The 16,405-nt window shown below is 41.5% G+C and overlaps 2 protein-coding genes across 2 annotated transcripts in view; both read left to right on the top strand.

The window, feature by feature from the left end:
- The window catches only part of LOC143362668 (integral membrane protein GPR180), a 143,064-nt gene that overhangs the window by 23,485 nt on the left and 103,174 nt on the right, over nucleotides 1-16,405 (top strand). The gene's annotated exons all lie outside the window — the stretch shown is intronic.
- The window catches only part of Kon (chondroitin sulfate proteoglycan 4-like protein), a 100,806-nt gene that overhangs the window by 22,227 nt on the left and 62,174 nt on the right, over nucleotides 1-16,405 (top strand). The window contains exon 2 of the mRNA XM_076803014.1: nucleotides 1,706-1,869. Within this exon, the coding sequence (XP_076659129.1) occupies nucleotides 1,706-1,869 (164 nt within the window). The remainder of the gene's footprint in view (nucleotides 1-1,705; nucleotides 1,870-16,405) is intronic.

The raw sequence follows: 16,405 nt of genomic DNA on the forward strand, positions 1-16,405 counted from the left end.
TCGCGATCCTAATTTAATGTCCACGTTGCCACAGGAACGTTTAGAGCATCGGCGTCTTACGTTAACGCGCGCGACAGAAAACAGGTAATTTCGCGATACCTGCGGGCTGGCGGAGTACCTCGAGATGAATTTCACCGCTGTTTCGCGTAACAGGGCGAAGGGCTTTGATAAACGAGCCGCGTTCACCGCAAAGGACGGACGCGAGCATCCAGAAACGAATCCTACGTGTCTCTATAACGTAGAGAAGCGACCGAGAGAGAGAGAGAGAGAGAGAGAGAGAGAGAGAGAGAGAGAGAGAGAGAGAAAGCTCCGCCCCTCCTTATTTGCTTACCGTGACCGACCTCTCGCAGACCCGCGCGCAATTTTTTTCCGCGATTCCTTGCCCCTAATGAACGCGCTATGCGCACGAATTACACACGACAGTTCCAGCCGGTCCTCTACGAGGCCATCAAACATTCCCCCGTTGTTAACGTACCGCGCCATTGTCAAATCAACCAAGCTCGCCTTTGTAATTTACAACACGCGTCTCGGCGGGCTCTGCGAAATATCGACCGTCCGAAAAAAGGAACAATTCTAAACAGCCGCGGCTCGGAAAGCTCGCTTCGAACGAGGTAACTTATTTTCACTGAAAAGTTGACCTACCGCCTAGAGGATTCCGTAGGATCCAAGCGATTTGTTCAACTGTTTTAACACTCTTGACTTTTCAGATAGATCGTCGTCTAGTACCTCAAAAACAGTTGCATCGAGGAGAACGATTCTCGCTTTAAATCAGCAAATCATGTTTCACTTATAGACTGAGGGCTTTACGCATTTGTGACGAAAGGTGCAATTTGAAACAGTAGACGGATTAAAAGATTCTCGGAATGTCAAACTTTCGGGTTATTAAAATTAGGAGATTTCTATTTGGCTCCTACTTTTTTGCAATTGATGCAAACAATTTTTGTTTTGCATAAAGACCCCAGTTATAACGTCAGATTTTTAAAAAATACGAATATAGTATTAGTCAATTGTGGATGTGACGTATCTGTGACGCTCGTAGTGAACGCGTTAATGACGACCAAACATCGATTCGCATTGCATTATAAAAATGTCAAGCTTTCAGGTTATTAGAATAAGAAGAATAAGACAAACATATTCAAACTCCAAAAGCAGAACTTAATGAATCTTATCGGAGAGGTACTTCTCAGAAAAATATTCGACTCATTTTTTCAACACCTACATTGAAGGGGTGAAAACCACCGCGGAATTGGGGGTTGAAAAGATTTTGTGAAATATCTCGGAAAGTAGAGGGCGTAGGATATTGAAATTTTCTTTAAACGGTGAGGAATTAAATGGAGGATTTAATCGCGTACAAAAATTTCGAAAGTTCTAGTGTATTGGATACCCGCGACCGGCTTTCAGTGGTCATTATCTTCGGGCGCATTTGCGAAGACGGATCGGGGAAACTTTAATCCCATCCGGTCGCTCGTTATTTAAAGGATCTGCGCCCGCCTTAAAACCTCGCGATTACTCTCTCGTTTTAAAAGTGGGTGCGGCAAAAGGTCTCGTTACTTTACACGCGGTCGGGCGACGCGACGCGCTTCAAAGGGACGGGCAAACCTGTATTTCACGCGTCGATGGCCCTGGGACGAGAGAGAGAGAAAGAGAGAGAGAGAAGGAGAGGATCAGCACGGAAGGAACAATAAATTTTTCAAATTTATTGCAGTGTCGTTCTACGGGGCGAGCTACATTCATCTCCCGGTCCAAGAAGCCAAGGGTGCAACCGATATCAGCTTCCGGTTCCGAACTCATCTCGCGGACGCTATGCTGCTGCTGGCCGCCGGCAAGACGGATTACTGCCTGATCAAACTCGAAGCCGGCAGATTGAAGGTTCGTTTGCCCTCAATGCTTGCTTCTATTAATAGGCTTTCTGTTTTCGGGGCCCGGCTTGGTCGTTAACCAACCGCACGTCACGCGGTGCCGCATCGTCGCTCGCACAGATCGGATCGACTGCGGCGTCGATCCCGATCGAACGGGATCGGTGCAGTCGGTGCATCCTTTTCACGCAGCTTGATGGATTACTGTTAGACTGCTGTAGCTGGATCGTGCGAATTTGATCCACGCTTTCAATGACTACACTTTTATTCTACCGTGCCCTTTGACGTTCAATTTTTGTCTTCACTATACCATCTAGCATTTTTAAAATCTACTCCGAAAAATGGTTCCCTCTTAGGTTATAATTGGACTGCGGATCTCTATGCAAAGAAAAGTTGTTTACATCAATCACAAAGAACAGAAGCCGAGTAGAATAGCTCTTCTTTTCATAATTTTAATAAGCTGAACTGTATACATTGTTCTTCCAAAATTCTTTTAGTTTTTCTACCTAGTCAAATTGCACTTACCCATTTTGGTCATAAATGCATAAAATCCGCAGTCCAGTTATCATTTCACACAATTTGTTTTCATATTAAGTTGTTACGTATGAAATGTCCCATTTTGTAATGCATATGTTGGAAAGCTGTTTGATCTAGAAATACTACCATAGTACTACTGGTTTATATCATTTTAAAGTACAAAGCTGATCTTTAAGGTTCTATCTTTTTATTTGGATGTTTAATTGAAGCCTTCAAATCAAGCTCACTTCAATGCCAATCAATACTATTGTGTATTCTTTTTATATGATTGGAAAAACAAATATAACGGTGACATATGGTAAATGGGAAAATGCAATTTCAACTGCAATACAATCGGGACACTTGTAGTTCATTGACAGAACATATTGACTACTTTGATGAATTAGTTTTATTTACAAAAGAGCTTCGTTTGTTTAACAGCACTGTCGAAAATCGGACATTCCATACATATCAACTTAATAGTTATATTGAAAATAGCTAAATATTGTTCCCAACAACTCTTTATTATTTTAAGTTCTTTATATGAAACCTACTTCGAGACGATTCCTTGATTGATATAATTTTAAAGAATTCTATATCACTAGTTATATTGAAAACAGCTAAATGCACGCATCAGATTGACAAATTGCCTTCACAATCCATTAATTATTTTAAAACCAAATCTTCTATCCTCCAAATTAAATATTCCAAAATATTGCAAAATCGAGTAAATCCAGATCTAAAAAATCGTGTAATTCTTTCACCGAACAATCTGGAATATACAGCGCGGGGGTGATTCTACGTGTAAAAATAAATCCGCAAAAAAGGAATAAAATTTTGTCATTCGACGCCCAGTTTGCGAGGAAATCGAGTTTAAAGATCCGTCGGGTTCGCGTGCAGGGAGTAGAGTTGGTTGGTCATGATCGGACGCGTCGGACTCGATTTTCATTTTCAAACTGCATTTTCTCGAAAACGAAGTTTCGCATAAAAAAATGTTACACCAAATTTTCTTTACATCGAATCAGTCCCAGTCCCGGTTGTATTACGATTTCCGCTCCACCCTGTATAAAAATATCGTAGCATCAGGAACTGCAACAAAAGTTTGACCGATTTACGTGAACCGGTCATCATCACCGGCTTCGCGAGGACTCGGCGCCGTCTCAAAGCGTAAAGTACGAGAATAAAAATGTATTAACTAGGACAGCGAACTTGCCAAGTGGGATGCAAAAGAATTGTTCCGAGCTTAGGCCGTTGCTAACGAAACACGGCGAGGAGTGGCCCGAGAAAGTTGCTAGTTCGACGTAAGGCGAGTTTCCAAGAGGAAGTTGGATTGCGGGGGTCGCGTCGGACCGTTCAAGGGTGCAAGATCGAAAGTTTCGAGACCGGAAAGGCGTCTCTCTCTCTCTCTCTCTTTCTCGCGCGGCGGATGAATATCGCGGGCCCGTTCATTTTCTACAACAACGGTGCCACGAAGCGAAACTCATTATTATTGGCTTGACGGTTCGCCGCGGCCGTGGCTCGGCGTTGGACGCGAGCTTGCGGATCGGTGATTTACGAGGGAACTTAACACCGCGAGATTGCCTCGCGCTGAATCAAAGGGGTGCCGTTACCCCCGCCGTGAATAAATTTTATGACTGCCTCTCAATGTAATGAAACAAACAGGCCCGGCAGAAGAACGAAACGAACGCCGTTCCTACGTTCCGTGCCGTTCCTCCGTTCCGTAGCGTTCCGCGCGAGCCGAGACCGCGTTCCTTTCACCGCTTTTTCTCTCTCGATAAACTCGATTTTCTCTAGTAAAATGAAACGCATCGATCAACCCCCCGACCCCCATTCGCCCTCCGCCATTTCCACATCCCACGGCGGTCCTTCGTCGGGGCAACGGCGCACATAAATAAGATGCTTTTACTCGCGGAGTTTTAATGGCACGAATAAAACGTGGCAACGACGTGACGTTGTTAAAATCAAGACACGGTTTTTATCGAAGTTATAAAACCGTCCCGGCGGAATGTCGTCGTTACACGTGTGCGTGGAATCGTCCCCTTTTTCTCTCTTTATCTCGCCACGGGTTCTCCTTTTTTACGGCACTCGTTGTCGCGTGCTTTAACCGACGCTCGCCCGCTCGACCCCTTTCCACGTATCAGAGCGAGTCTAATTTCTTCGCGAGCGCGGCTCCGTCACTCGCTAACTAGTAGCAGGATCAAGATTTATACGCGTCGATAAGTGCTCGCCGATATTCAAACACGAAGAGGGCTGATCAGCCGGCACTCGAGCCGTCGAGCATCGTTGCACTCGAAAGTTGCAACGGAAAATCACTCGAAAATGGTCACCCAACTCGACGATCGGGACTCCTGCAAAGGCTACGGGAACCTCTGCGAGGAGGCGGAGTACGAGAAAGTTATTGCGCTCTCGAGATTATGTGTGCGAAAATACGTCGGAAACGCGGTGTGACATTTTTTCCTACGCGGCTTCGTTTCCGAGAAAATCGACCTCGAACGTTGTCTGACCAGGGCTGGCTGGTTCTACTTGCTGCACAATACCGTCCGCTTTACGATAATCCCTGGCTCTACGATCTTCGCTCGGAGTTACGATGATTAGAGCTTCTTTTTCATCAACAATTTCCTCGCAGGAATATCAAATTTTATTTATTACGTACCTTTCACTGGAATATTTAACCCTTAACCGTCCGGAAGTATTTCAAGTTTACTTCCCACCAGGTCCAAGCTATTTTTCATACGAAGAGAAACCGTGGACTCGACATTTTTATATCAAGTGTAGAAAGGAAAATATTTATATTATAAATCTAAATATTTATATTATTAATTGATTTGATTTTTGCCGCCATATACGCGGCATTGGACCCAGTGAGTGAAAGTGCCATGCCGCTTATATGACTGCATTGGTCCGTTAAGGGTGAAATATTAACAACAAAAGAACAGAATTTTCTCGTGATTTTGTGTCTGAACGAATAACATTCGTGTTCAGGAAATTTAGGAGTGTTACACAGCTGTAAATTGCTACGAACTAGTTTATAAAAATTGCAAGAATTTACCCTCTCTCGTAGAGGCGCCAGAGCATTCCAAAGAAAATGAGAATGTCATTGAAATTTTTTGAGGGGTTCTACATTTTGTAATTTAAAGGAGAGCCTTGCACTACTTCGCACGAAAACTTCGTGCTTACCAGACTGTGTCTTCTGGCATCTACAATTGTAGATCTTGGAAATACGAGCAAGCGTTTAAGAAATATTATTTCAAAGTATTTTTCTACGAGGAGGCTCCTGCAAAATAAATCTTCCACTTATTTCTGTTCTGAATAGGATTTGTGTAAAAGTACGTGTTTATTTTTAAAAGCTTCAAGAGTTTCAAAAATTGAAAGTTTCGAGCCGAACTTGCGACATAGCGCGCAGGTATAGCTTTTTCGCGGTAATCCTCTTATAGCAAACGCAGTTCGTTTTGACCCAGTTATAGATGTAGCCGCGTTTATTCGTTTCACTCGTTTATTTAAATGATTATGTGTATATAGAATTGTACGTTAACACGGCACACGCAGTTAAAAGTAGACGTAAATGTTTTATGCACATTTCTCCTCGAAAACTGAGCGTAATGGAAATCCCACTGCAGTCAAACCTGTTTTTGTGCAGTAGGTAGGGACCGCATAAACGGAACCGCACAAAAAAATATTCACAAACTGCATAAATAGCTATAACAAATTATTTTTTTACAACATATTCAAGAAAACTTTTTTATGCGGTGGAGAGGAACCACTTAGATAATATGTCAAAGATTTACGAAATAGCGTGAAAGTGCTTTTCAAATAAAATAAAAAATTAAATTACACATGCAAACATTTAAAAAAAATTTAGTTTCTCATTTTAAACACAGAGAAATTTTCAAAATGCACATAATTCAATACTACTCGTCGTAGTCCAAAACGCGCATATCGCACAAAAAAAAATCGCATAGAAAAGGACCGCACAAAAACAGGTTTAACTGTATTTATCAAAATGTTTTTGTTTAATTTACGTCTTGTTTTTAACGTCAGGTTCGCGGAAAATGTATGCTCGATTTTTCCTCGTTACCTCTGTCGCAGTTGTTGTATTTATTTGACTGTGTTGTGGGACGATGAAATTTAGTCTTGTACAGGAAACGAGTTACTTTGTTACATTGTTTGCAGGAATTCGAGTCCGTACATTTCGAATACGAGCAACTGCAATTTACGAATAGAGTTACTTCGCGATCTCAAACTGGGGCATAGTGTTGCAGAAGCTACCCGAAACATACAGAGAGCTTAGGGCAACGATGCGTCCAGCGAACCCACAATGCGCCGTAGCTTTCAGAAATTTCGTTTCGGTGACGTGGACTTCGAAGATCAAGGTCGGACACGCGAACAAATCAATTTTCAAAGAGCGGAAAATCTCTTTGAACGATTCGTTGTTAAACCAAAAAATAGACTGTTTCTGCAAGTATAGATTTTAGTAGTTTAATTTACTGAACCAAATAGGAAAATCATTATGCATTTATGGCACTTTTAAATTTACGATATACAAGAAAGCATTTATTTTTTCTGTACAATGAATCTTTCGATCAACGAAAGAGATTTTTCTCTGAATTCAATTTTTAGGAAATCAACTATTAAGAATCCACAGTGATAGCAATTCCAGAGATTTTTAACATTTTCCTTAAGTCGTTGGTATGACTATTTGTATAAACTATACTGTATTCGCGTTGACTATGATAAAATTTTTGTCACCTTGATTTCACTTCTCCCTCGTTAAGACTTCATGTGTGTCAGTAGGGTTAACCCTTTGCACTCGGCGCTATTTTCATTCTAAAACTAAATGTTTCTTCCGTCTTGGAATATTTTCATTTTATTCATACGAAACTAATCCGATTACCACATATAATATTTAAATGTTTAGTAATCTATTACATAGAAATTCTGTAATGTAACAAATATTTTGTAATATTTTTTGTAATTTCTTTGAAATAATGCCACAATAATTTCTAGTGGTGCTTCAGAGTCACCACTCGAGTGCAAGGGGTTAATAAATCGAAGTTTGAAATTGAAACAACTTTTAAAAAATTCTCTACACCCTCTACATGTTAAGAAAGATTTCCGAAAAGTGTACAGCGTCAACTTGAACCGTCGAGGATCACTTTCACCCGTTCCCCGAACCCCAATGAAGATCGACTGCGTATGAAATATTTCTGGAAAAACTCTCATGTAAGTTTCATAAAAATCGACATATGCGGCGAACCCTCCTAAGTTCCCTTCAATTTTGATACGACCGGAGCGTATCCCGTGCAGTTTGGAAAATAAGATTATGGTAAAATCGGAAAGCAGAGTTGGCCTGACGTGCTCGATCGCCGCGTGGGGACCGCGATCGTTTCGGTCGAAACTCGAAATGCGACGACACAGAAAAAAGAGAGAGAGAGAGAGAGAGAGAATATGTGAATGCAACGAGGGGAACGTGCGGGATCGATATTCGACGATTCTCGGTTGTCGCTCGTCTCAAAAATAAAACGCCATCGGGCCGGACAGCGGCTCGTTGGGTCGTTCGGATCGGGTCGGGTCGTTCGGCAGCCGGCCGAGTATTTTTAATTGAATTAAACATGACGTGTTCAAATTTAACTTTCGCGGTGGCGTGCGAAATAAAACATTGCAATTTAGTTGGGTGTGCGCGCCGGCCGATCTCTCCCGATGCTTTTTCTGTCGGTTCACGAGTCCCGCGAAAAATGTATTCCCCGTGTTCATTTACATTGGACATCGGCAACCGATTGACGCCCGCTTGTCGAACATACGCGGAATTGCCCGCGTTAGCTCATCGCGCGTGTAAAAACGAATAATAGCGGTATCGATTCCGCTTAAATACGCGTTGTTGCGACAATGATCCGAACCCCCATCCACAATCAACAACCTGCGGCATCGGCTTCCTAACGTGCCTTTCCACTAGTGCACGGTTAAATTTACACGAGTCAGCCCCACTCACCGTTCAGTGTCTTAACCTCAGTCAAGCCTGTAGAGAGTGCATACAACGTATGCAATGCCACGACTGAAAAACTAAAGGTAAAACAAAAAACAATTTATTTTACTCATTGCAATTCAGATGAAAAGACTTTTATTTTGTTAAAAGTATTTGTTGTACTCAAGATATTCGAATAGAAAATCCCCTGGCCTTTTTTTTTTTTTTTTTATTAAGCTATAGAACCCCACATGGGATTATTACCAGCATGCACATAGCTGTGCATGCTAACATTACATTACATAGGTGACTTAAAAACTAGGATTGAGACAATATAACGAGCATTTTCGAGTACAAAATTAACATTAAAGATATAAACAGTGAGATTTAAGAGATGAGTGTATGAAAAATAGAGGGCAAAGAAAGGGTCCGCACAAAAAGGAGTCTATTGTATAGGGTGGAAAGAACCCCTTGTTGCAAAGTTTGCGAATCAAAGCGTCTCTGTTATTGTCAAAGATTGGACACTGCCATAGCACATGATTAGGATCCTGTACCAGACAACCACATGGACAACCTGTGTCAGCAGCAAGTCTAATCTTAAAAAGGGAAGCCCTTAGTTGATAGTGTCCAGATCGAAGTCTATTAACCCAGCAAATGAATTCTCTAGGGAGCCTGAGGTGAGCAAACCAAGGTTTAGGCCCAGAATGATAAAATGAGCTGAAAAATTTTGTGCCCTTGAACCCTGCTTCAGCGAGAATAAAGTTTTTGGTTAGCTCTCTAGCTTGCTTCCTAAAGCTGTAGGAAAAATCAGAGTAAGGAACCAGGATATTAAAAGAAATGGCCAACAAAGATGCTTCTTTAGCTAGTACGTCAACCTTCTCATTATGCGTGATTCCAATATGCGAAGGGATCCAAAAAAGAAACAGTTTCTTGGATTCCGTGAAGTAGGAGTTTATCAAATTATGGATGTCAAGTAGAAAAGGATTGGATTTGGTATTGCCCGAGTAGTTACTTAGAGCTATTAAAGCACTCAGACAGTCAGAATAGACTGCCTTCTTTCAGTTGAATTCTCAGGGGCCACGTACCTCGCTTAAGTGTCCGCAATTCGGTCCCAACTGTGGACGCTTAACGCGTACAGCACTGTAACTCGCAGAGACGCGTTGATTTTTTGTTCGCTTTTCCACGGAGACGGGAAGAAACAACAAACAGCGACGAAAAAGTCAGTGATGCTGATCGACCGTGCGACAAACACGACAACTTTCCGGTAGGACTAGCCGCGAAATCCCCGTTGAAACACTGCGGGATCAACCTCGGCCGCTAAAGCACCTGTTCATTGAACGGTGAAACCCGGATCTCGTTAACCCTTCGCGTCCCGGAAATACTTGAACCCTTAAGTGATCGGGCGGTTTACGACGAGCGATTCCTTTCCTCGGATTTAGTATGTTCACGGGAACGAGTGACGCTACTTACGTTTCATTAGTTGCGGATGGAACCGAGCTCTGTTGTTCGAGAACATCCGGTGGTAGACTACCCGCTCGATCTCCTCCGGGGTGCGTTCCCTAAATGTTGTACTGGTTTTCGCGTATTTTTCACCGATCCTGAAAACGCAGTACCGTTTTTGCAATCTGTACAGCTTTTCATTTGAATATTATTGTTTATCTTCCCAACAAATTGATTTCCGGCTGTTGATTCGATACCAATCGTGTTTGGAAAGTGAGGGATGCGGGTTGTTATCGGTTTCCGTTCAAATGTTTTATAAAAAAACATTTAAAATATATGGAAATATTAAAAACATTTTAAATATCTGGAAATAATTAAAAATTCGATCTTGTTTCTTTGATTTTGATTTAACGTTTGATAGACCATTTATAGTGGTACAAGTAACATTATTGTTACCAGTTAATTTAATAATTTCGTTCTTTTAAAAGTTCATGGAATACTCGACAACCTGTCTGACCAATTGAAGGTTAAGCTACTTTCAGTCAATGGTTTATCCAAGAATCCTTCAACTTTTCAAAACTCAATTTAATATTGCATCTTAATGTAGCACTGAATGTAATATTTTTGTACCGATACAAAGTTGTTTAAAATTTATTAACAGCAAATATAACCATAACGTTGTTTATTTAAAAATTCGTGGAACAACAGACAGTCTGTTTGACCACTTAAGGGTTGGACCACTGTTCACAGAACGTCAGAACGTGCAGAACGATTTATAAAAAATGTGTTTTAATTCAATTGAAACGGCCAGCCCATTTGCGTCCCGGTAAAAAAATATTAACGCACCGCGTATAATTTAATGCGTTTATCACGAGTGCCATGTATGTATAATGACCGGGGTCTCGTGTTTCATGCGAGACAGTCAAATTGTTCTTGCGGGCCGCTCTTTGTTATTTAAAGTTACAACTAATCTGCGGATTTTTATGTGAATTTTCATTTTCACAGATTATTTTACGCGGCTCCGGAATAATGGAAAAAATTTATTTCTCCGGGCTAAAAGAGTCCTTATGGCTGAAATGAGGTAGAAATAATATTAATGTTCGTTAGCCCGACCGTTTTACTGTATTCTACTAATTTGCATAAAGGTCCAGGCGCTTTGGGTTCCAATCTACGGCTTTCCTTTGTCACATTTTTTCATATTTAATAGAGGGGGACGCATTTAAGAGAACACCGTGACCGCGGAGGAGCCCAGAAAGCAAAACAACAGAAAAAACACCGCGACCATAAAATCAGAACCACGAAAGGGTTAAAGCTGCCAAATGACGTTCGAGCTTGTATTCATCGATGCAAAATACATATTTCGCGTTCGATTCCCGGCGAAATCATATTTCCTCGACTCCCCGGCTTGTCGATAACAAATATATTCCCAATGTAGGACAAAATGAGGAGAAGCAATTTTTACGAGGCGGAAAGAGGCTCGATCGGGAGCGAGACGAATTTTCGTATTACTACGGCCGATTTACGTAAGAAAGAACAAGTATTAAGGACTCCCCAGACGTTCGATAATGTTATGGAATCATATTGTACGATATTATTGACGTCCCACCCCCTATCCCCCCTAAGCAATTCAATAAACGGCCCCCAGACGATCAATAACAATGTACAACCGTATTGTGCGAATCGAAAATCGAATTAGGCGATAATTCAGCTTGCTGCAAAATATCGAGTAACGGGCAACTGGCATTGCTTTTACTTCTGGGACCGGAGAGAGGAAAAATGGGTGCAGCAAGTTCCGTTAATAAACAAACTAAAAATATTTGATTTCTGAAATAGGCACCCGTCTAAAAATTTAATTACTTTTCTGTGGCAAATAATTGTACAAAATTCTGCCAGCTGGTTCCCAGAAATTTGGTTTCAGGGAAAATCTGTGCTCTAGAGTAGCATACGAAGAGTATATTATTTCGCTTCTTCTGCGTGGGAATTTTTTTCTTTTTTTTTTTAGATCGCGTTAAATCCGGCTGCAGCCGTCGCGCGGGAATATCTTTCCGTATCGTCCATACATTGCGAGATAAACTGGTCAGATTAAAGCTGGACAGTGTCCTGGTACAATACATTCGAATTAGCGGTAACGAGGTCGGCGCGGCGTATGAACCGGGCGTTACATTAATCGTTATGAAGCGGCGTGTATCCCGTGGCCGGTTCTTCTTGGCTCTCTCCCTCTCTTCGTCTGGCGTCCACGGTCTCGGTCTCGGATTCTTCTCACGGAATCGTAATTTGTAACCAGGGCTCGTCGACGATTATTACCTAAGAGTAAAGTGGCCCTTCTGGGCCCCGTCCCGTCCCTGGCGCGTCGTTGTTCTTCGTAATGCTACCCCCTCGCGCTCCACGGTGCAGTTTCATTCCGAGTGTCCCCTGTTTCCACGGGCTCTCGCGCTCTCCTCGTTAATAACGTTCTCGTTAATGCACGCGGGACACCAGCCCCGGTTGAGAGTTCCTTCGATCACGATACTTCCGTCTCGCAATCAACTGCGAGGATCGATCTAGCCGCGACAGGGCAACACGCCGGAACAACTTCGGGGACTTTGCTAAGCAACCAGACTCATTTCCGGGGTAAAAGATCGGGCATTTAATCTTCTAAACACGACCTAATTAATCTCTCGAGGAGATGACTTCACTAGACTAATACTAGACACGACAACTAGACATTTGGCTTCACTAGACTAATCTTTATCACAAAAGTGAGTAGATCAAATGCGAAACAGCGGCAACGTTTGTGGGATTTTTGTGCAAAATAAAAATTGTCTGCCTCTATCGCAAGAGACGGGAGCAGGATTTGAATCCTGCTGAAGTGGATAAGGTGGTATAAAATAACAGAGATTGTCCTCGCTTCGTTTATTAACAATATCGGTAAGCGCGAATGTCAGTGCAGTGCTGGTGTTGTTGTCTCGGAGGCTTACAATCAACTGGCGACTCTCGTTGCATTCTTAAACACGACGGAGTTAGAAAAGGCAAAAATATGGGAGAGAAAAAGAGAAGAGAATAGAAAAGGAAAACTTGAGAAGACAGTGATAGCGACAGGGACAGCGGAAAAGAGTCATAAACAGAGACCTAACGAAAACCAGAACTCTGGTGACGTTCTCAAGGATGCATTGGGAATTCGTGAAAGGCTGGTCACCAAATGTGCGACTAGCAGACAGGAAATAGAGAATAATAGCGTAACAGAGTTGGAAAGGAAAGAGAAATTCTTAGAAGAATTCTTATGCATTGGCGTACGTGGTGATATCGCCACCACACTGCTTTAATCATTTTATCAAGTTGAAAAGAATACATTGCTGTTCTTAACCCGTGCCATGCGATTGTCTTCGCGGCTACAATGATTAGAACTTCTGTATCCGCAATAATTTCACAGGAATAAAGCTTGATTATACAAGAATAGAATTTCAATTCGACCTAAAAGAGATTTTATTTGAAGATTTACTGTAGATTTATCGTTGATTTATTTATTTATTTTTATTTGTAGATTTTATTTATTTCACGGGTCTGACTCGTTATTATACGGAACGGGGTTGAATCGTTTGAATTCCTGTTTTAAAATGCACCTACTCATTCTTGCTATAAACGCATAACATCCGCAGTCTGCTGACTTTGCGGCTGGTTTGATAAAAAGAATATTTTACCATGGTAATATTTAATACAATCGAAAATGTATTACAATCAGTGTTACAATAGCTACAGTGGAATTGAGTACCGTTGTAAAAAAACGTAAAGTATCTCCCAAAACTTACGGTTTTTCGATATTATAAATAGGTTAGCAATTTTCTACTGGGAACAACGCGCAGCATCAATCACTGCGTTAAAAAATATAGTTGACCTTCATGTGTCCTCTACGCCTTGACCTACAGAAAAGCTATTCACATCACATTACGTTCCCCTCGAAATCATTCAACTTTTTTTGGAGAGACTTAAATGGGACACCTTGTATAGTTGTCAACATGACCCGCTACTTGAGGGTTAATTAATCGAGTTAGAGCGCATCGTTTCCGTCAAGCTGCGTCGGCAGAGAACTGTCCGTGCTTGCCACTTGCGTGAAAAAGTGGCCGGTTTAATTACTATGAAAATTTATTTTATTTATAACCATGAAAACGGTTAGCTGCCAGCTCGCTCGCGCAAATGATTTTTTCCGTAAAATTTTGAGCACGTCGGCCGTTTGAAAAATTCGTGTTCCGCTGCGGCAGAAGTGTAGAATTCGAGGGGAAAAGAGAGAGAGAGAAAGAGAGGGAGAGAGAGAGAGAGAGGAGGAGAAAGAGAGAGAAACAGAAAGAGAGAGAGATCGCGATATTTCACAGCGCGGATTGGCCGGAGTTAATCGACCCGTTCGAACGTGAATCGATACGGTGGAGCCGGAAGGTGCGCGGGTTCGGAAAGAACGCCAGTCACGCTAAACTAAGTCTTCGTTCCGGCCCACTAGACAGATGATGTTTTACAAGTTAATCGCGCGAGAGTGTTCCAGATCGCGCGAGCGAGCTCGTTTCCGATCGAATGGATCGCCGCCGCGCGAACTTGCGGATCGAAATCGCGCGAACGGGACCGCATTCCGAGGAACGAGTCCGGAACCGGAAGCCCGCAAGAGGATCCCCGCGAAAGCGGCTCTAATTGCGATAACGCCCTGGATCAACAGTGTTACAGCCGAGGAACTCTTCCCGAAAACCGAACGGATCGATCAGGAATTATCTGTTTACGGACATAACGAATCCGCTGGAAATCTGCAAGATTGCGAACCGGTCGCGCGATCGGCTTGTTAAAACTTTGATGGAACGTCTGCAACTCTGAGAAAAATCCACCATTTTCTAAAGACAGTGATTTTTGACTGGGCTTAGAAATTCATTTTTATTGTGCGATATCCAGATAAACCGAATTTCATTGGAATCCTTCGAATCCAAAAGGGTTAAGACAACGTCCCCTATAATACATTTTAAATTTCTAGTTTTGGTTTCATTAATTAAATTACTCCAATTTTGTAAGAATTTCTGGGGTTGATGTTTGCCGCTTAACGTGTTAACCTACCGGGATCCTATTAACACGTTGAATCCCATATGTGGGTGACGGAATTATTTGTGCAGGTTTTAAAATGAATTTGTACGTTGACATATTCATTGTACTAAACTTGAATAGGATCTGTAACATGCAAGAAAGTTGGAGGATTACTCAGTATCATACATTTAATTTTTTACCATTTTTATTTCATTGAATAACTTACTTGGATTTTATGCAATTTTTGGGGTTTCTAGTTTGGCGATCAAAGTGTTAACAGCACTTTCAGTAGTTGTACTGTACCAGAAGGAAGAAATAGAAATCAGAAACGACTTAGAAATTTTCTTTTAAATTATAATCCGAAACGAAATTCTTAGATGACGTTACTGAAGATGATCCGTTAATAAATATTTGTTCTAAAATCCGCAGCCCAGTGATAATACCAATATTTTAGTTGTTCCATTTTAATTGACGTTTCACCGACGTGCAAAATGTCTTTTAATCTTGTGAGCGACGTCTCGTCTTTTGTATATTTGCTGGCCGAGACAAGCGATCGACCCAGCTTTCAAATCTGCTTCCGGGTTCGGACCGAATGAATTGTCAATTTCACAGCGATTTTCGACACGTTCGCCACGGGCGTCAATATTTCTGACAACCATTCCGCATTTCGCATGAAGAAAATCAAATTACTTCTGCGTGCGTTTTTATTTCAAGCCGGTTGCGTTGCTCGTGCCGTTCGGCGAGTTGATCAAATTCCTCTTCCACTTTCCCGACGTTTCATAAAGAGATGAATTTAATAAAAAACACTCGAACGAGTCGAATATTATCTCTCGCGCGGTGTTCGGGACAATTTGACCCGAAAGCGGAGCCTCTAATTGTACCTGTGTGTCTACAGCGACAGTGCACAAGTTAATTGAATGTCAACCGTTTGCGCACAATGCACTGCTGTTGAGAAGTAGACCTCTTCTAGAATTAAATATCAATTACGATACCATTTGGAACCGTTTCTCCAGGACATCATTATCTATGTGTTTATTAACCCATTTGCATCACTAGCGTATATATACGCTCAATTTTCCTGGTCACTATCACCGGAGCGTATATATACGCTCAATTTATTGTTTCTTATAATGCTAAAATATGAAGTACTTAAATATAATAAAAAAAAAGTTTGGTGATAAAGGCTTCTTCTCATATTTCCTTATGATACAAATGGGTTAATACGGGATCACAACAAACTTAAGGAGCACATGATTAAGAGATAAGAAACGACGAGTATTTTAATTCTATTACATTTAATGTACTAGTTACAGTATTTCATTCCCGACTCAATTTTGCACCGATCCAAAATACTAACCGAGAAATATATTTAATATCTTATTTAACACTAAACCTACCAAGCCTTAAAAGTAACTAATACATGTTGTCGTATAAAAATGACGAGATTGAATTTATTCGGATTTTGGATTCCCACGAAAGCATCTTTATAATTTCAGTAATTGTAAAATAAAAAATCTGGAACCGGTCATTTTGACCGGCGGTGGTAGGTTTAGTGTTAAGAACTTTAGAGTGCCCTGGTAAATGCAAATTATTTTGGCATATT

This window comes from Halictus rubicundus, chromosome 17 (genome assembly GCF_050948215.1).
Source record: "Halictus rubicundus isolate RS-2024b chromosome 17, iyHalRubi1_principal, whole genome shotgun sequence".
NCBI classification, from domain to species: domain Eukaryota; kingdom Metazoa; phylum Arthropoda; class Insecta; order Hymenoptera; family Halictidae; genus Halictus; species Halictus rubicundus.